Source organism: Carcharhinus amblyrhynchos, chromosome 1 (assembly GCF_965287045.1).
Source record: "Carcharhinus amblyrhynchos chromosome 1, sCarAmb.v2.hapA, whole genome shotgun sequence".
Taxonomy (NCBI): domain Eukaryota; kingdom Metazoa; phylum Chordata; class Chondrichthyes; order Carcharhiniformes; family Carcharhinidae; genus Carcharhinus; species Carcharhinus amblyrhynchos.
In genome coordinates this window covers 137,706,337-137,730,455 of record NC_137324.1, presented here as the reverse complement: position 1 = coordinate 137,730,455, position 24,119 = coordinate 137,706,337, and the positions used below count along the sequence as shown (strand labels likewise).

Here is a 24,119-nt window from a genome sequence, read left to right as displayed (position 1 = left end):
AATAGATAAATTAAGGATTATGGTGAGCGGGCGGGTAAGTGGAGTGAGTTCACGGGAAGATCAGCCATGGTCTTATTGAATGGTGGCGCAGGCTCGAGGGACCAGAGGGCCTACTCCTGCTCCCAGTTCTTATGTTCTTATTAAAGGAAGACGTAAATGCGTTAGCAGTTAGGAGAAAGTTTACTAGATTAATACCTGGAAAGGGTGGGTTGTCTTATAAAGAAAGGTTGGACGTGTTAGGCTTGTAGTCACTGAAGCTTAGAAGAGTAAGAGATGAGTTGATTGAAACTTTTAAGATTCTGAGAGGTTTCAAAACTTTATCTATTTTTGCCTTAAAAACATTTAATAAGGTAGCCTCAACTGCTTCACTGGGCAGGGGATTCCACAGATTCACAACCCTTTGTGTGAAGGACTTCCTCCTCAACTCAATCCTAAAACAATCCTAAATCTGGACCCCTTATTTTGAGGTCATGCCCCTTTGTTCTAGTTTCACCTGCTAGTGGAAACAACTTCCCTGTTTATCTATTCCCTTCATGCTTTTATATGTTTCTGTAAGATCTCCCCTCATTCTTCTGAATTCCAATGAGCATAGGCCTCATCTACTCAGTCTGTCCTCATAAACCAAACTCTTAATTCTGGAATCAATTTAGTGAACCTTCTCTGCACCCCCTCCTTTGCCAGTATATCCTTTCTCCAGTAAAGAGACCAAAAGAAGGTTATGAGTTGACCTAATTGAGGCATACAAGATGATCAGAGGATTGGATAGGGTGGACAGTGAGAGCCTTTTTCCTCGGATGGCGATGGCTAACACGAGGGAGTGGTAATTATAGGACGGATGTCAGAGGTAGGCTCTTTACTCAGAGGGTAGTAATGGCGTGGAATGCCCTGCCTGCAGCAGTTGTGGACTCACCAACTTTAAGGGCGTTCAAATGATCAGTGGATAGGCATGTGGATAACATTGGAATAGTTTAGGTTAGAGGGTCATTAGATTGGTTCCACTGGTCGGCGCAACATCGAGGGCCGAAGGGCCTGTACTGCGCTGTAATGTACTATACTATACTATGTTCTAACTCTGTTAGAATTTTATGAGATTCCCCTCACCGTTTTAAACTGCAATGAATATAATACTAACTGACTTAATCTCTCATCACATGACAGACCTGCCATCCCCGGAATCAGCCTGGTAAACCTTCACTGTACTCCTCCTAAAGCAAGGACATTTATCCTCCGATAAGGATACCAAAACTGCATACAGTATTCCAGATGTGGCCTCACCAATGTCCTATACAATTATAGCAAAACATCCCTCGCTAGGAAGGCCATTCATTGTCTTTACTGCCAGCTCTAGCTGCTCACTTACTTTCAGTGACTGATGCACGAGGACTCCAAGGTCTCTTGTGTATTCACCTCTCTCAAATTACACCCATTCAAGTAATAATCTGTCTTCCAATTATTGCTACCAAAGTGGATAACTTCACATTTATCCATACTGCATCTGCCTGGCAGATGCCCATGCACTTGTCCTATCCAAATCACACTGAAGCATCTTTGCATCCTCTTCACAGTTCACCCTCCCACCCAACTTTGTGTCATCTGCAAATGATAATATATTTAGTTCCGTCTTCTAAATCATTAATATATAATGTGAATAGTTGGGGTCCTGACACAGATCCCTGCGGAACCCACTATTCACTGACTGCCAATCAAAAAAAAAGATAATACTTTCTACAGCTTCGTAACTATGCCAATTCCTTGCTTCCTATCTGCTAACCAGCTATAGAGTCCCTTCATTTGATTTGACTTTGATTTGATTTATTGTTGTCACGTGTATTAGCATATCGTGAAAAATATTGTTTTTTGCATGCTATACAGAGTATAGTGTTCATAGAGAAGGAAACGAGAGAGTGCAGAATGTAATGCTACAGCCATAGGTGGGGTGTAGAGAATGATCAACTTAATGCAAGGTAAAAGTCTGATGGCAGCAGGGAAGAAGCTGTTCTTGAGTCAGTTGGTATGTGACCTCAGACCTTTGTATCTTTTTCCTGAAGGAAGAAGGTGGAAGAGGGAATGTCTGGGGTGCGTGGGGTCCGTAGTTATGCTGGCTGCTTCGCCGAGGCAGCGGGAAGTGTAGACAGTCAATGGATGGGAGAGTGGTTTGTGTGATTGATTGATTGGGCTAAATTCACAACCTTTTGTAGTTTCTTGTGGTCTTGGACAGAGCAGGAGCTATACCAAGCTGTGATTTTAAAAAATGCTTTCAGTGGTGCATGTGTAAAAGTTGGTGAGAGTCATAGCTGACGTGCCAAATTTCCTTAGTCTTCTGAGAAAGTAGAGGCATTGGTGGCTTTCTTGACTACAGTGTCGGCATGGGGGGGACCAGGACAATTTGTGATTTGGACACCAAAGAACTTGAAGCTCTCAATTTTTTTTATTTTGTACCTGTAGATGTAGACAGGGGCATGTTCTCCTCTACGTTTCCTGAAGTCGATGACAATCTCTAGTTTTGTTGACATTGAGTGAGAGACTATTGTTGCTGCACCAGTTCACCAGATTCCCTATCTCATTCCTGTACTGTCTCATCATTGTTTGAGATCCAACCCACTACAGTGGCATCATCAAACTTGAAAATCGAGTTGGAAGGGAATTTGGCTGGGCAGTCATAGTGTATAAGGAATACAGTAGGAAGCTGAGAACACAGCCTTGTGGGGCACTGGTGTTGAGGATGATCGTGGAGGACGTGTTGTTGCCTATCTTTACTGATTATGGTCTTTGGGTTAGGAAGTACAGGATCCAGTCGCAGAGGGAGGAGCTGAGGTTCAGGCCACAGAGTTTCAAGATGAGTTTCATAGCAGTAATGATGTTGAAGCCTGAACTGTAGTCAATAAATGGGAGTCTGACATAAGTGTCTTAGTTATGTAGGTGTGCTAGGGTTGAGTGCAGGGCCAGGGAGATGGCGTCTGCTGTAGACCTGTTGCGACAGTAGGCAAACAGTAGTGGGTCCAGGCATCCAGGAGGCTGGAATTGATTCTTTTGATGCCTTTTGAAGCACTTTATAATTAATTTCTCGGAATAGACGTAAACAACACTGATACGAAGTTAAATTTCTTTTATTGAATGAAACTTAAAATTAACAATTTACGGAAAACAAGAAAAGGTTTACTGGAGAGAGAGAGAGAGAGAGAGACCAGCAAAAGCTAGTCTTGATACATACTTCAACCGTACACACAGCTATAGAAAGCATTATAACTTTTTGGTTATGTATGTTATGAAATTGTTTTTACAAACAGCATCTGTAACTTTCATAAACAATTTGCTGCAATGATCATGAAGGCTTTGTTTATGAAAAACTTTGTTTTGCTTATGAAAAAGCCTCACTTGCATTGTACTTTCAAAGAATGCAGTCAATTTCTAAGCTAATGCCGACATTCCCAGCTGAGTCTTAAAGTGTGGCCAAGTTAGCTTTAAACCTTAGCATAGTTAGTTACATGGGTAGAAATATCTTCAAATGAAGTCTTTTGCATTTACTGAAGCAAACCATACAAAGGATTCCACACCAGCTTTCTATCCATCCCGGGACATTACCTGAAATTCCACGTGCTTTAACTTTATATAGTTGTCTGTTACGTGAGATCTTGTCGAAAGCCTTCTGAAAGTTGAACTAAACCACAACCACTGGTGGAAATTAATGTTGGCAAGTGCGAGGTGGTCCACTTTGGTAGGAATAATGGTAGGAAGGATTATTACTTACGTGGCGAAAAACTGCAGCAGGCGACGGTGCAGGGGGACCTCGGGGTCCTTGTGCATGAGTCGCAAAAACCCAGCTTGCAGGTGCAGCAGGTGGTCAGGAAGGCGAATGGGATGCTGGCCTTCATAGCGAGGGGGATTGAATATAAAAGTAGGGAGGTCTTGCTGCAGCTGTATATGGCATTGGTGAGGCCGCAGCTGGAGTACTGTGTGCAGTTTTGGGCGCCGTACTTGCGCAAGGATATTTTGGCCTTGGAGGGAGTGCAGAGGAGGTTTACTAGGCTGATGCCGGAGTTGAAGGGGTTGAGCTATGAGGAGAGGCTGAATAAACTAGGCTTGTACTCGTTAGAGTTTAGAAGAATGAGGGGAGATCTCATTGAGACATATAAGATGATGAATGGGATGGATAGGATAGAGGTGGAGAGACTCTTCCCGCTCAGAAAGGACAGTAGGACTAGGGGGCACAGCCTCAAGATAAAGGGGAGGCGGTTTAGAATGGAGTTGAGGAAGAACTTCTTCACTCAAAGGGTGGTGAATCTCTGGAATTCTCTGTCCGTTGAAGTGGTGGAGGCTACCTCGCTAAATATTTTTAAGACACGGGTGGATGGGTTTTTGATAAGAGAGGGGATTAAGGGTTATGGGGAGAGGGCGGGAATGTGGAACTGAGCCACGACAGATCAGCCATGATCTTATTGAATGGCGGGGCAGGCTCGAGGGGCTAGATGGCCTACTCCTGCTCCTATTTCTTATGTTCTTATGTCAACTCTACTAGTTATATCCTCAAAGAATTCCAATAGATTTCCCTTTTGTAAATCCATGCTGATATTGTCTGATTATACCAGCGTCTTCCAAATGCTGAGTTATGAAATCCTTGATAATAGATTCTAGCAATTTCCCCAATACTGACGTTAAGCTCACTGGTCTATAGTTAGCTGCTTTCTCTCTACCTCCCTTTTTGAATAGCGGGCTTACATTAGCTATCCTCCAATTTGTAGGAACTATTCCAGAGTCCAAAGAATTTTGGAAAATAACCAATGGATCTACTGTTTACAGGGTGACTTCCTTAAGTACTCTGGGATGAAGATTATCAGGACCTGGAGAGTTATCCGTCTTCAATCCCATCAAGTTCCCCAAAACCATTTCTCTACTAATGCTGATTTCCTTCAGCTCCTCATTAAAACTTGTTTCTCTCAGAACTTCTGGTTAAAAAAAGTTCAAATTTAATTCCTCAGCCAATTCTTTATTCCTTGTTATGAATTTTCCCATTTCTAATTGTAAGGGGCTTACGTTTGTTTGTGTCAATCTTTTTCTATTTACATATCTATAGAAACTTTTAGTCTATTTTTACGTTCCCTGCTAGCTTACTTTCAAACTCTATTTTTTCCATCTTAATCAATCCCTTGGTCCTTCTTTGCTGAATTTTAAAATGCTCCCAATCCTCAGGCCTATTGTTTTTTTCTTGCCCATTTGTATGCTTCTTCCTTGAACCTGATACTATCTCTAATTTCCCTTGTAAGCCGTGGTTTGGCCACAATTCCCTTATCATTCTTGCGCCAAACAGGAATAAACAACTTTTGGAGTTCACCTATTCATTCTTTAAATGCCTGTTCATTGTCTGTCTTTTCAGTAACGTTTCCCAGTCCACCATGGCCAATTCATGCCTCAAACCATCATAGTTACCTTTATTAGATTCAAGACTTGGTCTCAGAATCAACAACATCATTATCCACCTTGACAAAAAAAATCTACCGTATTATGGTCACTCATATTGGTATGCCTTCATTTTTTCCTTTAATGTCTTTGCTTTATCCATGGATGCTTCTTTCGCTCTTACAGTCTTTCTGCCTCTCTGGAATGTATTTTAGTTGGGAGGAATTGACAATCTCCTTAAATATCTGTCACTGATCATCAACTGTCCTGCTTTTAGTCTTCCTGCCCAGTCGACTGGAATCCAATTTGTCCTCATGCCGATGTAAATACCTTTATTTAACTCCAGAATGTCAATGTGGGACTCCAGTTTCTCACCCTGAAACTGAATTTGAAATTCTAGCATAATATAATCACTTAACAAATGAGGTCATTAATTAATCCCTGCTCATTACACATTACCAAATCCAGAATAGCCTGCTGTCTGGTTCGTTCAGCAACAATGCTCCAAGAAACAATCCTTAATATATTCAATGTATTAAGGATTGGCTATCCATGCCAATTTGATTAATCCAGTCTATATGTGTATTAAAATCACCCATGATTACGATTACATTTCTCCCCCCTCCCCGGCCATGCCTTTCTTACAAGGCTCCAGTTTTTCCTCATTCATACTGTGTCCCGCTGCGGAACTACTATCTGGGGACATATGTATTACTCCCATCAGGGACTTCTTTTCCTTGCTATTTCTTATTTCTACCTGGACTAAATTTACGTCTTGATCTCCAGTGCTTATATCGTTTCTCACTTTGGTTTTGATCTCTTCTTTCATTAACAAAGTTACACCACCTTCTTTTCTGTCTATCCTCCCGAAATACTGAACTCCCTGACATGTATTAAATTCCTGTGACCACATCTTGGTAATTGTCACCAAATCATGCCCATTTGATCTACTGGTTCTATTAACTCATTAATTTTATTCTAAATGCTTTGTGCATTCAAATGCAAAATCTTTAGGTTTGTTCTATTATCAAATTTCCCTACTCCTCTATGATTTCTCAGTGAAATATGATGTTCGCATGCTCTGTCCCTTATTTTCTGGTAACAATCAGCTTCATCACTAACCTGCACGCCTACCTTCTAACTTTGATTTCTTTTAATTTTCCGAGTAACTTAAGCCCCCTTTTAGGTTAAAGCCTTATTTACAGCCTTAATTATGTGATTTGCTAGGGCCCTGGTCCCAGCATGATTCAGGTGGAGTCCATCCCACTGGAACAGTTCCTCCTTTCTCCAGTACTGGTGCCAATATCCCATGAATTCAAACCCATTTCTCCCACACCAATCTTTGAGCCATACATTTACCTCTTTAGTCTTATTGACCTTGTGCCAATTAGCTTGTGCTCGTGCAGAAATCCAGAAATTATTACCTTTTTATTTCTACTTTTTAATTTAGCCCCTAGCTGCTCTTATTTCTTCAGCAGAATCTCCATCCTTGTTTTCCCTCTATCATTGGTACCACGACACTCCAAGTTCCTCTGTAGTCCTGATGTAATATCCGACCCCTGGCATCAGGTAAGCAACACAGCCTTCGGGATTCTTATCCTGGCCACAGAGAAGGGTGTCTATGCCTCTATCTATATTATCCCCGATTACGATTTCTACCCTCGCCCCCACTTGAGTGGCTCCCTGCATCATGGTGCTGTGATCAGTTTGCTCATCCTCCCTACAGTGCCCACCTGTCAAGCAAGAATCTCAAACCTGTTGGACAAAGGGTTGCGGGAACCTCAGCCCATCTCCCTGGATCCCTCTACCTGCTTCGCTTGTAGTCACATTGTCCACTGGCTGAATTCATGATACTTAATCGACGGGTTATGATGTCTCCCGAATCAGTGTTCAGGTAAATCTCTCTCCTCCCTGATAAATCACTGCGTCCACAGGTTGGATTCCAGCTCATCAACTCTGGGCCGGAGTTCCTTGATCTGGAGATGCCAGCGTTGGACTGGGGTAAACACAGTAAGAAGTCTCACAACACCGGGTTAAAGTCCCAACAGATTATTTGGTAGCAAAAGCCACTAGCTTTCAGAGCACTGCTTCCTCCTGACGAAGGAGCAGTGATCCGAAAGCTTAGTGGCTTTTGCAATCAAATAAACCTGTTGGACTTTAACTTGGTGTTGTGAGACTTCTTACCAGAGTTCTTTGATCAGCCAACACTTGCTGCAGATGTGGTCATTAGGAACCACAATGAGATCCGCCAGCTCCCACGTCATGCAGGGAAAACACATTGCCTGACCCTGCATCACTATTGATTTAATTAGTTAAATAAATAGGTGGTTTATTTAGACTTTCAGAAGGCTTTCGACAAGATCTCACATAGCAGACTGCTATGTAAAGTAAAATCATATAGGATTGCGGATAGTATTTTGAGATGGATAGAAAACTGGTTAGCAGATTGGAAGCAAAGAGTTGGCATGTGTGGATCTTTTTTCAGCTGGCAAGTAGTGACTAGTGGGGTACCCGCAGGGATCTGTACTAAGACCCCAACTATTCATATTATATATTAATGATTTGGAATGTGTTATCTCCAAATTTGCAGATGATACAAAGTTGGGTGGGAGGGTGAACTGTGAGGAGGATGCAGAGATGCTTCAGTGTGATTTGGTCAGGCTGAGTGAGTGGGCGTATGCATGGCAGATGTGGTAGAATGTGGTTAAATGTAGGGTTATCCACTTCACTAGCAATAATAAGAAGACAGATTATTACTTAAATGGGTGTAAATTGAGAGAAATAGATACTCAGTGAGACCTTGGTGTCCTCATACATCAGTCGCTGAAAATAAGTGCGCAAGTACAGCAGGTAGTAAAGAACATAAATAGTATATTGGCCTTCATAGTGAGAGGATTTGATGTTTTACTGCAATTGTACAAGGTGTTGGTGAGGCCACACCTGGAGTATTGTGTGAAATTTTGGTGTCTTTGAGGAAGGATATCCTTGCTATAGAGGGAAGGTTTACCAGGCTGATTCCTGGGATGGCAGGTTTGTCATATGAGGAGAGACTAAGTTGGTTAGGATTATCTTCATTAGAGTTAAATGAGAGGGGATCTCATAGAAACTTATAAAATTCTAACAGGCTTGGACAAGGTAGGTTCAGAAAGAATATTCCCAACACTGGGGCAGTCCAGAACTAAAACGTTTAAGGATAAGGGGTAAAACTTTTTGGACTTTGGTGAGGAGAAGTTTCTTCACCCAGAGAGTGGTGAATTGTGGAATTCACTACCAAAGAAAGTATTTGAAGCCAAAACGTTATGTGATTTCAAGAAGAAATTAGATGTAGCTCTTGGGACTAAAGGTATCTTGGCTAAAAGGATCGAGGGATGTGGGATGAGGCAGGATCAGGATATTGAACTCGATCAGCTGTGATCAAAATGAATGGCGGAGCAGACTTGAATAGCCTACTCCTGTCTTCTATGTTGCTTATGTTGTTATGTCATTTTGTTTTTGATTTGGTTTTTAAATTTCCGACTCGACTTTAGATTTTTTGAATCTGGAAAATATTTCTCCCTTTTACCTTTAACCTGAAATCAATTTAGAATGAGTATTTTAAATTAGCAGCTACTTACCAAACAATGAACTCCCACACTTGCCTCAACTCCAAATATCCAGTCTCTGCAGTTAGCGCTCATAGTATCATAGAATCCCTACAGTACAGAAGGAGGCCCATCAACACTGACAACAATCCTACCCAGGCCCTATCCTGTTACTCCATATATTTATCCTGTTAGACTCCCTGGCACTAAGGGTCAATTTATCATGGCCAGTTGTGCCAGTTGCACGTCTTTGGAGTGTGGGAGGAAGCCAGAGCACCCAAGGGAAACTCTCTTCGACACAAGGAGAACATGCAAACTCCACACTGACAGTGACCTGAGGCTGAATCGAAGTCAGGTCCCTGAGGCGGCAGTGCTAACCATCGTGCCACTGTGCCGCACACTTGTACAGTTTGAGGATGTATTTATATACTCAGCCTCCTTTTTTCAGAAAGCAGTCTTAACCAGTTTCTAACTGCCTCGATTAACTCTCTTGGTTTGTCCAGCTTAGATTTTCTTTTGCCCCCTTTAGCCTGAAAGATATTTAAATATTTGTGTTGGAATTTGTGTTTGAGTTTAAGGCAAGAGATTAATTTCACACTGAGATAACCTGAGAATCACAGCTATTCATAATCTGTATTAATGATGAATGTGGGATTAAGTATAGTATTTCCAAGTTCACAGATGACACAAAACAAGGTGGCAGCGTGAGGAGGATGCAGAGAAATTTCGGGGGATTTGAAGAGGCTGTATGTGGGTAAAAAATTTGGCAGACGGAATACAATGTGGAGAAACTTGAGGTCATCAAATAGAGTATTCCGTCAATGTACTCATTGGAGTTTAGAAGAATGAGAAACAGCCTTATTGAGACATCTAGGATTATCAGGGTGCTTAACAAGGTAGATGCTCAGAGGTTGCTTCCCTTTGTGGGAGAGTCTAGGACCAAAGGGCATAACCTCAGAGTAAGGGGTCACCCATTTAAGACACAGATAAGGAAGAATTTCTTCTCTCAGAAGTAGTAAAGTTGTGGATTTCTTTACACTGTAGAGGCTGTGTTATTAAGTAAGTTCAAGCTATGTTGGTATGTTGACCTTTATTACAAGAGGATTTGAGTATAGGAGTAAAGATGTCTTGCTGCAAAAAATATTGGTGAGACCACACTTGGAGTATTTGGGGCAGTTATGGTTTCCATACCTAAGGAAAGATGTATGCCATTTAGGATTGAGTTGAGGAGGAATTTTTTTTACTTAGAGTTTGGAGATTCTTTGCAATTCTCTGCTTCAGCGGGCTCTGGAGACTCAGTGGCTGAGTTTGTTTGAGACTGAGGGCAATAGATTTCTATAAAAACATCAAGAGATACAGGGATGGTGCACGAAAATGGTGTTGAAGTAAATAAGCAGCCTTGATCCCACTGAATGGAACAGTGGGCTTGAAAGGCTGAATGGCTTCCTCCTATTTCTTATGTTCTTCTAAGGCATGGCCACCAATAGTGATGCAATTAAAATTGAATGGTCATGTTTTAGATCAATAATAGCAACTACGTGAAGTACTGGAGCCAAGCAGACCCTTGCTTTTGCTCTCCTTCCAGGAACCTAAACTTTGAGAAGAGATTGGGTGGGGAAGAGCTTGGTGAGGAAAAAGCACAAGAACAATTTTTTACAAAGGACCCTAACCTGATTTCACCTAAATTACCCTGGATCTTGGATCATGCAAACTGCTATATAAGATGCTGGGAATGTGGTAATTTAAAATTAAAAGTAATGTTTTCCTATTGAAACTTATTGACTGACATTTTACCATAACACCCGCCACGGGAATCAGAGTGGGAAAAGTCAGTTGATGTCAGATGGGATTTTACAGTTTTGGGATGAGCAAGGCTGTAAAATCCCACCCATTGTTTCAAGAAATGTCAACAGGGATAATGTTAGTAATTCTACAAAATTTCCTAGATTGTGCAAAGATTCCAGCAGGTTGGAAAACTGCAAGTATAGCACATCTGGTCAAAAAAGGGTGGAAACAAAAAGCAAGCAAACTGTAGGTCAGTTAGCAATGCTTGTAATTGAGAAAATGCTAGAATCCATTATTTAGGAGGTAATAGCAGAACATTTAAGAAAATCATACTATAGGGTACGGTCATGTGATTTTGTGAAAGGGAAATTGTGTTTGACGCGTTTATTAGAATTCTTTGAGGATGTAACAAGCAGGATAGATATAGGGGAACCAGATGTAGTGCACTTGGGTTTCCAAAAGGCATGAAGTAAGGTGCTATACACAAGGTCACTGCATGAGGTAGATAAGCGATCATGTTGTTGATGGTGATATATTACAGTGGATAGAGAATTAGCTAAGCGGATGGCATGGCGGCAGAGTGATTAGCACTGCTGTCTCACAGCTCCAGGGACCTGGGTTCAATTCCCAACTTGGGACACTGTGTGGAGTTTTCACATTGTCCCTGTGTTTGCATGGTTTCCTCCTGGGTGCTCTGGTTTCCTCCCACAGTCCAAAGATGTGCGGGTTAGGTTGTTTAGACACGTCTAAATTAACCCTTAGTGTCCCAGGACGTGATAGGTTAGAAGAATTAGCAGGGTAACTAAGTGGGGATAGGGCCTGGATGGGATTGTTGTCGGTGCAGACTCAATGGGCTGAATGGCCTCCTTCTGCACTGTAGGGTTTCTATGATTCTATGAAATTACAGAAAGCAGACGGTTAGGATAGATTGCTGATTTTCAGGTTGGCAAATTGTAACTTGTGGCATGTGACAGGAATCAATGCTTGGGCCCACTTGGATAAAGTACCAACAGTATTGTAGCCAGATTTGTTGATAGTAGGAAGTTAGATAGGAAAGCAAGTTGCGAGGATGCAAAGGGATATAGATAGATTAAGTGAGTTGACAAATCTGGCAGATGATGTATAATGTGGAGAAATGTGAGGTTGTCCACTTTGGCAGGAAGAATAGTAAAGCAGAGTAGTATTTAAATTGAGAGAAATTGCTGAATATTGCAGTAGCAAGGAGCCTGGATGTCTTTGTATAGGACTCACAGCAAGTTAGTATGAAGGTACAGCAAGCAATTGGGAAAGCAAGTGGAATGTTGGCCTTTATCACAAGAGCATTGAAATATGATGAAACGTGATGGGCCAAATAGCTTTCTGGACTGTCGCAATTATGTGATCCTGTTTTTTTTTAATCATAAAGTTGTGGATTTGAGGCATATTTGAAGGGAATGGGTGACAATCTCTTGACTGATTTCAGTGATGGATATTTAGGTGGTTACAACAGTTCAGGTGACTTTTATTTCAGAATTGTACATGCTTAATACTGTTGGCTGGAAATAGACACTTTGACCCCTGTATTATAGCTCTTTTACCAAGATGCTCTTGTGTGACAAACTGATGGCAGAGAGTCAACTTGTGATTATATTTAAATAAACTTTGTTTTTATTACAATACTTTTGGTACCAAACTGCAACAAAACACCTTCACTAAATGAAACTTTGACTTAATCAAAAACTACTCTAGCACATTAATTTAAGACATAAGAACATAAGAAATAGGAGCAGGAGTAGGCCATCGAGCCCCTCGAGCATGCCCCGCCATTCAATAAGATCATGGCTGATCTGTCGTGGCTCAGTTCCACATTCCCACCCTCTCCCCATAACCCTTAATCCCCTTGCCTATCAAAAACCTATCAACCCGCGTCTTAAAAATATTGAGCGAGGCAGCCTCCACCACTTCAACGGGCAGAGATTCACCACCCTTTGAGTGAAGAAGTTCCTCCTCAACTCCGTTCTAAACTGCCCCCCCCCCCGCCCCTTTTATCTTGAGGCTGTGCCCTCTAGTCCTACTGTCCTTTCTGAGCGGGAAGAGCCTCTCCACCTCTACCCTATCCATCCCATTCAACATCTTATATGTCTCAATGAGATCTCCCCTCATTCTTCTAAACTCTAACGAGTACAAGCCTAGTTTATTCAGCCTCTCCTCATAGTTCAACCCCCTCAACTCCAGAATCAGCCAAGTAAACCTCCTCTGCACTCCCTCCAAGGCCAAAATATCCTTGCGTAAGTGCGGCGACCAAAACTGCACACAGTACTCCAGCTGCGGCCTCACCAGTGCCCTATACAGCTGCAGCAAGACCTCCCTACTTTTATATTCAATCCCCCTCGCTATGAAGGCCAGCATCCCATTTGCCTTCCTAACCACCTGCTACACCTGCAGGCTGGGTTTTTGCGACTCATGCACAAGGGCCCCGAGGTCCCTCTGCACTGTCGCCTGCTGCAGTTTTTTGCCACGTAAGTAATTGTCCTTCCTACCATTATTCCTACCAAAGTGGACAACCTCACATTTGCCAACATTAAATTCCATTTGCCAGTTCCTGGCCCATTCGCCCAGCCTATCTAGATCCTTCTGCAGACTCTCCACACCCTCCGCACAATTTGCCGTTCCACCAATCTTGGTGTCATCAGCAAATTTCGACACCATACACTCGGTTCCCTCCTCCAGATCATCTATATAAATGGTAAATAGCTGAGGCCTCAGCACCGACCCCTGGGGCACTCCACTAGTCACCAACCGCCAATCCGAATAGCACCCATTGACCCCCACTCTCTACCTCCTATTTGACAGCCAATCCTCTATCCACGCTAACACCCTACCCCGAACTCCATGCCCCCTGACCTTCTGTAATAACCTCTTGTGAGGCACCTTGTCAAACGCCTTCTGAAAATCAAGAAACACCACATCCACCGGCTCTCCTCTATCCACCGCCCTAGACACATCCTCATAGAACTCCAATAAATTCGTCAGACACGACTTCCCCTTAACGAAACCGTGCTGCGTCTGCTCTACCAAACAATTCTCCTCAAGATGCCTCGCTATTTTCTCCTTGATCACGGATTCTAACATTTTACCTACAACAGACGTTAAACTAACCGGCCTATAATTCCCCGCCTTTTGCCTGCCACCCTTCTTAAACAACGGCGTAACATTAGCCGTTTTCCAATCTTCCGGCACTTCCCCGGAATCCAGCGATGTTTGGAAAATAATCACCAAGGCATCCACTATCACCTCCGCCGTTTCTTTCAGAACCCTTGGATGCATTCCATCCGGTCCTGGGGGCTTGTCCACAATCAGTCCCTCCAGTCTGTCGAGCACCGCCTCTCTAGTAACAATAATGTCATTCAGGCCCTCCACTCCTACCATCTTTCCATCTCTAACACCCGGCAAATTATTCACGTCCTCCTCCGTGAAGACCGAAACAAAAAAAGACCCGTGAATGAATGCAACCCATGAGATTGAACTGGCTGGGCTCACTCCTCGGGGTACAAATCTTGCTCTTGGATCTTGGCTGAGTTCCAAACTCAGGAACTTACACCTGGCAAACATTGGTATCAAATTTCCGCAGATTCTCCACCATATCCTTGTTGTGTCTCACCTGTCGACACCGAGTCTTTGCTGGCAGGGTTTCTAGGATTCCCCTCTTGTTTCTTTTTGGTGCCTTTCCAGAAATTTCCCTAGCCAGCAAATGAGATTACAAAGTCCAAATGTGGAAGACGCCAAGAGTACCTGTAGACTTGTGTTTCTAGGTATGCGGAATGTACGTAGTCTTCCATATATAGCGGCAGTATATGTGGCAAGTATCCATAACATTGTCCTTATGGACAGAGTCAGGAGTCTCAGGTCATAGCTCCCAGAACATGTCTGAGCTTGGCTTTTTCTAATCTCCATCAAGCCTGACTGTTGGTCTGCAGGCCACAATACCTACGTGTTTCTTCTTGGATTACTTTCCAAGTTCAGTGGGCAAGTGTGTTAAAGCTATTTTAATGCTGCTGTGAAGATGGCCAGAAGGCACTAAGCTGTGCTTTTAGATATTGTCTTTGTAAATGAATGACAGTGCCACTAATGCAATTAAAAACTGTGGAATATTGGAAGAACATCCACAAGGAATATGAGAAGAATGTCCATTCCATCACTCTTGTTGCAGCCCTGTAAATATTTTCCCTTTAACTTCTTTGTGGAAGTTGCTTTTGAATCTTATGCCATTTCCCTTTTAGGTAATACATTCTAAATCACAGTAACTAGCTATGATTTCTCTGTTCAATCTTTCCAGCAATGTGCCTGTACCACCAGTAAGACATCGTGAGTTTCCATCCGGTTTTCCAATACGCAGAACATATCAATTGGACTTTTGTGGAAACCTCACAATAACACTTCATTGTTGTGAACTCCATCCTATAGCTTTTTGCAATGCAGCATGTTTGGGCTAATGCAATGGGCTATCTTTGAGAGAGGCTCACTTGTGAATCCATTATCATTAGCCTCTGTTCAGCAGATAATGTTTTGCTCATTTGTTTTCCTTTGTTTTTACAGTCAGTGTTTTATCTCAACAGGTCCAAAATTTGTCTGGAGGTGAATTGCAACGTGTGGCTCTGGCTCTTTGCCTAGGTAAGCCAGCTGATGTCTACCTGATTGATGAGCCATCAGCATACCTGGATTCTGAACAGCGTCTAATGGCTGGAAGAGTAATAAAACGGTGAGTATTTTTTGGAAACCCAAATGTGTGAACCATTTGAGTGTCATCTTGGCTTAGTTGGTTATACTTTCCAAACTGATTTCAGACTTGAGCACATAATTTAGACTCACACTTATTGACAGTGTTGATTTTGGGTGGTACAGTGGTTAATACTGCTACCTCACAGCACCAGGGACCCTGGAGTTTGTACGTTCTCCCTCTGTCTGCATGGATTTCCTCTCGGTGCTCCGGTTTCCTCCCACACTCCAAAGGTGCGCAGGTTAGGTGGATTGACCATGCTAAATTGCCTCTTGTGTCCGAAGATGTGTAGATTAGGGGCATGAGTAGAGTAAATAATTGGGGTTACAGGAAACAGGTCTGGATGGGATTGCTCCTTAGTAATAGGGGGATTATGTGGGGTTTCAAGGATGGGGCTTGAGTGGGATTGTTATCAGTGCAGATTTGATGGGCTGAATGGCCTCCTGCACTGAAGGGATTTTATGATAAGGCATTAAACCATTATGCTATCTGCCTCTTCATATTGGAAGAAGAGTTTGGAGTTCCTCAATGTCCTGACAGTACTCCTGTGTCAACATTGCCCAAAGTGGATTGTTTGCTCATCATGTATTTTTCAAAATATGAGAAAGAAAATCATAGCTAGTTACTGTAATTTTAGAATGCATTACCTAAAAGGGTAACGGCAACAGATTTAAAAGCAACTTCCAAAATGAAATTGGAAAAATTCTTAAAGGGAAAACATTTACAGGGCTGTGACAAAAGAGTGATGGAATGGGACAAAATGGATAACTCTATCAAAGAACAGCACAGACCTCCCTCTGGGCTTCTACGATACATACGCCCATTTCATAGAATCATAGAACCCTACAGTGCAAGAAGCAGCCCTTTGGCCCATCGAGTCTGCACCAACCACAATCCCACCCAGGCCCTACCCCTATATCCCTATATATTTTATCCGCTAATTCCTCTAACCTAGGCATCTCAGGAGACTACGGGGCAATTTTAGTATGGCCAATCAACCTATCCCGCATATCTTTGGACTGTGGGAGGAAACCTATACAGATACAAGGAGAATGTGCAAACTCCACACAGACGGTGACCCGAGCCAGGAATCAAACCCAGGTCCCTGGAGCTGTGAAGCAGCAGTGCAAACCACTGTGCTACCATGCCATACAATTATAATTGTTTTAATTATCAGTATTATAGTATATTTAAGCTATGGAAATAAAAAAAATGAATCAATCAGGAATCCTACTCGTTATTCAGATCTCCATGATTTTCACTCATAAGTCTTCATGACCAGTAAGCAAGGGTAGGGTTGACTATTATCCCCTCCAGTATCTACAAACTTGAGTCAGTTAATAGAATGTAACCAACTTCGAAACCATACAACAGCATGATCTGCTACCTTTAAAAGGGAAAATATTGAGGGGGAGGAAGGACAAGGGAAAAGGACAAATAGCTGGAATGCAAGTTCACACCCCTGGAAGGTTCAGGTAAATGAAAATAATCCAACATGGCTATTTGTAATAAAATCTGAGATGCAATACGTGGTATGTAGTGTGATCTTGCTGTGTATAACTGGCTATTGTATTTGCCTGCATAACCAGTGTGACGGATGCAGAATCGATGGACCAAATGGCAGCTGCCTGTATGCTATTGTGTGATGTTGGTCATGGAATCCTACAGTGCAGAAGGAGGCCATTCAGCCCATCAAATCTGCACCAACAACAATCCCACCCAGGCCTTATCCCATAACTCCATGCAGTTACCCTAGCTAGTCTCCCTGACGCTAAAGGGCAATTTTAGCATGGCCAATCCACCTAACCTGCACATCCTTGGACTGTGGGAGGAAACTGGAGCACCCAGAGGAAACCCACACAGGCAAGAAGGAAATCCACATAGACAGTGACCCAAGCTGGGGTCCCTGGTGCTGTGAAGCGGCCGTGTTAACTCTGGCTGCATGAAAAGGGTTTTGTGTATATTTTGTAAATCACCAGTTTTTAAGTGTGTTATTTTTGTGGGATGTAAGTGTCACTAGCTGGGCCAGCATTTATTGCCCACTCTTAATTGCCTTTGAGGAAAAAGTGGTGAGCCACCTTCTTGAACAACACCGTTCATGTGTTGTATGTACATCCACAGAGCTGTTAGCTAAGGAGTTCTGGGATTTTGACCCTGAGGCAGTGAAGGAATGGTGTGGGGCTTGGAGGGGGGATTTGTAGTGGTGGTATTCTCACGTATCTGCTGCCCTTGTCCATATAGGTGGTAGACGAGCTTTAGTGATTTGCAATGTATCTTGTAGATGCTACATATTTTGCCACAGTGGGTTGGTGGTGGAGGAAGTCCATATTTTTTAAGAGGGTGGATATCAAGCTTCTTGTCTTGGAGCTGCACTCATCAAGGCAGGCAGGGAGTATTTAATCTAGTGAAGAGATTTCCCCCTGATTCCCACTGACTTCAGTTTTGCAAGGCTCCAAGATGCCACATTTGGTCGGGTGGTACCTTGATGTCACAGTCAACTCACCTCTTGAATTCAGTTCTTCTGTTTGTGTTTAAACCAAGGCTGTAATTGAGGTTAGGAACTGAGTGGAATTCAGCTTGAGTTGGAACTCAAACTGAGTGTTATTAAGCAGGCTATTGCTGAGTAAACAAAAATAGCAAATGCTGGTAAATCTCACTAGGCCTGACAGCATCTGTGGAGAGATTTTGGGTCTGGATGACTCTTCATCAGGGCTGGAAACAACTGGAAATAGAATTAGATTTATACACGTGTGTGTGTGTGTGTGTGTGTGTGTGTGTGTGTGTGTGTGTGTGTGTGTGGAGGCTAGGGGAGTGTTGGTGGCATGGTAGGGGTGCTGGATAGAGGGCCAGTGATAGGTGAAGGCTATGGAGAGATTTCACACAAAAGACGTCATGGGCAAAAGGACACAGGAAATGTAAATGCTAGTGATCTTGGCTAAGAAGAATGACATTAAAAGATCACAATGCATTAATAGGAGAACGAAGGTAAAGAGCATGTCAAAGGACAACCTGGAACAGTTAACAGATGGCCCTGGTGGGGTGGGATGTGGGAGGGAAAAAAGGATGGAAAATGAAGTTTAAAAAAATGGAAAAATGAATCATAGAATCCCTACAGTGCAGGAGGCCATTTGGCCCATTGAGTCTGCACTGACCACAATCCCACCCAGCCTATAGCCCCTGCTAGTCCCCCTGACAATAAGTGGCAGTTTAGCCACTTATCAATCAACCTGACCCACACATCTTTGGAGCTTGGGAGGAGCTGGAGGAAACTCACGCAGACACGGGGAGAATGTGCCAACACCACACAGACAGTAACCCCAGCCAGGAATTGAACTTGGATCCCTGACGCTGTGAGTCGGTAGTGTTAACCATTGTGCCACTGTGCCACTATCCAATGCAAGAACTGAAAAAGAATGATGAAAATGGGTGAAGGTGGAGAAGACAGTTCATAGTCTGAAGTTGTTGAACTCAGTGTTAAGTCTGGAAGACTGTAAAACCTCTATCGGAAAATGAGGTGCTGTTCCTCCAGTTTGTGCCGGGCTTCAGTGGAACATTGCAATAGGCCAAGGATGGACGTGTGGACATGAGTAGAATGATTTTTTAAAATGGCAAGCAACAGGAAAGTCTGGGTTCTACTTGCAGATGGAACAAAGGTGTTCTGCAGAGTGGTCACCCGGTCTGCATTTTGTCTCTTCGATGTAGAATAGATTGCATTGGGAACAGTGAATGCAATAGACCAGATTCAAGGAAGTCCACATGAAGCAGTGCTTCACCTGAAAAGAGTTTGGGCTGTAGGATGATGAGCAAGGAAGAGTTAAAGGAGCATGTGTTGCACCTTCTGCAATTGTATGGGAAGGTGCCATGGGTGGGGGATGAGGTGTTTGGGGTGATAGGAGAGTGGAACAGGGTATCCCAGAGGGAACAGCCCCTGTGGAATGCTGACGGGAGTGAGGGGAAGGTCTGTTTGGTGATGGCATCATGCTGGAGTTGGTGAAAATGGGGGAGGCTGGTGGGGTGAAAAATTGCTGAGCAAATGCCAGTTGATAGGACTGTTGATGACTAATCCCTGGTCATTTGCCAAGTTGGATTTGTCCTGCCTTTTGTAGACAGGACATACCTGGGTCATTTTACACGTTGCCAGAGGTGTAGCTATACTGGAACAGCTTGGCTAGTTCTGGACTGGGGCCAGGAGGGGTGGGTTGATGGAATGTCATGTCCACGAGTTGGGTTGGGTAGTTAGAAGAAATTTTAATTCTTCTAACTTTTCAGATTGGTTCCTCCAGGATTACATTCAAATTCAGAAATGAGCTGCTGCCTCGCAGAATCCAAACTCCAGATATCGAGTGTTCATCATCAGTGCCCAAGAGGATTACACTCTAATCACATTCTTAAATGGTTCCCAGCTTGGACCAATCACCCAGAAGAAGTTAGCACTTATAGTCTTGCAAACCCTTACCTGTAAAGTTTTGACAGACATTCCCCAGCACATCTTTGGGAGATCTGCCAAATCCAACGCTAGGGAACTCTGACATTATAGCCCAATATTTTATTAGGCTACAGTGAAATTGCTGTACTTTACTGCCATTAGTCTACTAAATTGTTTATAATGACTTGTTTTATCTTTTAGTTTCATCCTCCATGCTAAGAAGACAGCTTTTGTTGTGGAACATGACTTTATAATGGCCACCTATTTGGCTGACCGTGTAATTGTGTTTGATGGAATACCATCCAGGAGTACAATAGCTAATCCGTAAGTTTTGTTTTTTGGTGAGTAAGCCCATTTTCAGCTATTTTGAAATTTAAGCAAAGCTCACAAGTGGTTTGTGTAAACATGGGAGAGTAAGTATTTAAAATTTTGAATGTTTTAGTGCAGGCATAAAAAAAAAAGCAGATTAAATGGGTGGGATTTTATGACCTCGCTCGTCCCAAAACCATAAAATCCTGCTTGAGGTCAACAGACCTTTCCGTGGTCCGCCCCTTGCTCCCTCCAATTCAGGCAGGGCGGTAAAATTCCGGCCAATGTCTGAACAAATAATCTAGACTTCAGATATAGTAGAGCAGTTTGTGGGCCTGGACAGCAGTGTGTTGGAGTTTGTGGGCAGTGAGTCTATCCTCCACTAGATTTTATCTTGTATCTCTCTGGCTTAGTCTTTAAGCTGAAGCGAGAGTTGGAGACACTGACAGATAAGGGAGGAAAAGGAATATCTGGACGATTTGCTCCAGATCTTGGTCATACTTTGGAGAGAGTTGCGGCTTTGTAAAATGATTCATGTGATCAATGGTGTATGGCGTAAAAGAAACTAGACAAGTTAGAGAAGAAAGATCTGTATTATTCAATCCTATCCAGTGATACTATATACGTACTCCCTTTTGAGAATAGCAGTTGTAGGGGATTCAATAATTATTGGGACAAAGACCGTCTTTTGAAAACGGGAGCAAGAGCCCATGATGCTTTGCTAACCTCTTGCTTGGGTGAGGGACATCTCAAATTGTTTTGAAAGGATTTTGGAGGGGAAGGATCTATTTGTTGTGGGCCTTGTTGGAGCCAACACGATAGGAACAAGTTAAAGAACAAGAACTCAAGGGCTATAATTTCTGCTTTATTGACTGAACCATGTGCAAATTAGCATATGGATACCAAATTATGGAGGTGAACACATGACTAAGAGAGCTTGTGGGAAAGAGCTTCACTGGAAATTTCATTTCCGTTTCATTGGACACTAGCTTCAGTACTGGGTTAGGAAGGAATTGGGTTGGGCTCCACCTAAACCATGCTGAGATCAGGGCATTCGTGAAAATGAGGGCTTTAAACTATTAAGTAGGGTGGAGGGCTTAGGTGGTAAATGTAGTATAAAGTTCTAAACTGAATAAAAAGGAAAAGATTAAAGTAATGGTCAGAAATTATACATTTGACACGAGGTGAAGGGAGAACCAAAATGTAAAGTTGTCAAAGTCATGCTTCAACTCTGCAACACCTGAAGTGTTCTGACTAGTTCTGGGCACTACACCTTGGAAAAGGTTTACTGGTTGTGGAGGGCGTGCAGCAGCTTAAATTTACCAGAATAAGACCTGGACTCTAAGGATTAAATAATGACAAGAGATTACACAAACTAATTCCTAGAATTTAGAATGCTAAGCGATAATTTGACCAAAACACTCGGTATTAAAAGGAACTGATGGAGAATGTTTCCACAGGTGACGAGTTCAGAACTAAGGGGCTCACAGGGCAGTGGAAATTTGGAACCCTCTTCTGTAAACGCCAATTGATGCTGGGTGACTTGTTAATTTTAAATCTGAGATTTATTTGTTTGTTAACCAAAGATACAATGAGTTAGGTCACCTTGACTTTCTTGAATAGCAGAACTGACTTGAGCAATTTAACAGCAATTTTCCTATATTTCTATCACTATTGACAGGAGGGCCCCATGGATAGAATTTTAGCAGGCACTTGGAGGTGGTATCAGTGGCAGGGGAACTAGGAAATTTGGGGGAAAATATGTTAATTTGGTAACCAAACATCTTTCTCCCTCCCAGTGGATTTCCTCAGGGCAGGTTACCAATAAGATGGAGAATTGAAAGGCTCAAGCAGTTGGCCAAGAAAGAGCTATTTTACAGGTTCAATGGTTCTTTTCCAAACACAAAGGGGCATGTAAGCATGGAAACAAAGCAAGAAAGGTGAATGTATCACAGGCAGTTATTCAAGGCTCAGTCCACTATCACTGCTGCAGTGTGAAGTGGGAAATCAGCATTCCATGTGTTAATTGTTGTGTAAAGCTGCCAGTAGTGGGAACAACTTGAAGCAAGTATTTTGGATGGTTTGCAACAAGAGTAACTTGACCTTTCTTTGATCCTGCTGGATGCTCTTCTGTGAGGTTAATCTTAGTAAAAATAGATATAGCAACTTATTGTCCATGTCCTATAGATCTAACCATGCAATAATGTAGTCTGTAATCATACCTATAATAGCAAAGTGTCATTTGTAGTGTTTGCTGGCCTTTGATTGTTTTGTACAGTTAATCATGCACTATGAAGCAGGAAAGAGCAATTGAATGAAACTAAATAACTTAAGTATTCAGTTACTTTGCAAACCACATCAAGATAATGCAACAAAAGTGAAATGATATGCAAGTAATTAGCCAAAGTATCAATATAAATGCTCAATGTAGAAATATAGCTTAAATCCATTTTGAGTTGTACCTTCATGTATATAGAAATTAACTTTGTCTGGGAGTGAGAATTATGCATAGAATAAATAATTCACCATTATTCTCACCTGTCTAGCAGTGCAGGAGCTGTGCTGATTTTTGTTTTAAACAATTCCAGTCCACAGACACTGCTTGCTGGAATGAATAAATTCTTGTCTCAGCTGGAAATCACGTTCCGAAGAGACCCAAACAATTACAGACCAAGGATTAATAAGATGAATTCTATCAAGGTGAGCATAAATATTATTAACTCCACAATCAGATGTGTGCAGTGTGCAATATTATTAAAGTAAAATATCAAAAATAGTTCCATATTGTTTACAAAATATTTATAGAAAACATGCAAGTATTTATTCAAGCTCCCTCGTACTACTGATACCAGTCTTAAATGCTAGTTTCCTTTTGAGTCTTCCAAGTACGTAATGATCATATATTGATTGATTAACAAAGTTGGAGAAAATCATGAGAAATTTTCACTGGTTCCTGTTAGGAGGCAGTCTTCCTGCTTTGTTGTAGTGACACTACATTTATTCTCTCAGGACTCTAATCAGCATTAGTATAGCAATTGGCTCTATCACTAAATAATGCATCACTAAATAATGAGAACTGAATCAGATCTTCAGATCTGCAGTTCTGCACATCATGTGTTTGTCGTCTTATTTCGGGTAATTTGCAGATACTGAGCTATCTCTTCCAGGTGGCAAGAGGAAGAGTAGTGAATGATGGGTTGCTTTTAAATTGGCTTTAGCAAAGATTCATTTTCCTTTGACTTAAATAGTTTATGATAGAGGGGGGAAATCAGAAAACATGTTAAAGCTTTTTACAAAATACAAGAGGGAAAAATACAAAAATTGATATGTGACCTGTTTCTCTTCAATAGGATGTGGAGCAGAAGAAAAGTGGGAACTACTTTTTCTTGGACGACTAAATTTTCGTTTTTCAGCGAGCCAAATATGTGAATCCAAATTGCCATATTCAATACAAGAAACATTTAGAACGAAAACTGGCAGCCTGCATCTTTTACACTTCAACCAACAGCTACAGAGCAGTTCTTTATAATAAGTTTTTGAAATTATTCTTTTCTCCCTTAACACATTTGTAGGTAATTGGTAAATGATGCTGAAAATTGTGTTTTTATCGCATCTACACTTATTTATTCGTGGCTGTGATGTAAAACGCCAGTTTGAGGCAGACAAGGTGGAAAATAAGGTCTTGGAACTGGTCAAAAACAACCATGTGCTGTAAAAGATGACCGGAGAAGTTGTGATATATTAAACAAAAAAAGTGGAAATATCAATTCTGCTTTATTTTTACATCAATTTCCTTTGACAATAATTGCATTTTGATGAGTAAACTTTTATTTGCAAACAGTGTCCTATTAACAATATTAAATCATAT

General features: G+C 42.0%; 1 protein-coding gene across 1 annotated transcript in view; it reads left to right on the top strand.

Annotated features, from left to right (window-relative positions):
- abce1 (ATP-binding cassette, sub-family E (OABP), member 1) overlaps positions 1-24,119 on the top strand; it is a 69,820-nt gene extending 45,701 nt beyond the window's left edge. Inside the window, exons 15-18 of the mRNA XM_080193327.1 lie at positions 15,356-15,498; positions 20,144-20,266; positions 22,840-22,951; positions 23,602-24,119. Coding sequence (XP_080049453.1) covers positions 15,356-15,498; positions 20,144-20,266; positions 22,840-22,951; positions 23,602-23,649 — 426 coding nt within the window. The 3' untranslated portion in view covers positions 23,650-24,119. The remainder of the gene's footprint in view (positions 1-15,355; positions 15,499-20,143; positions 20,267-22,839; positions 22,952-23,601) is intronic.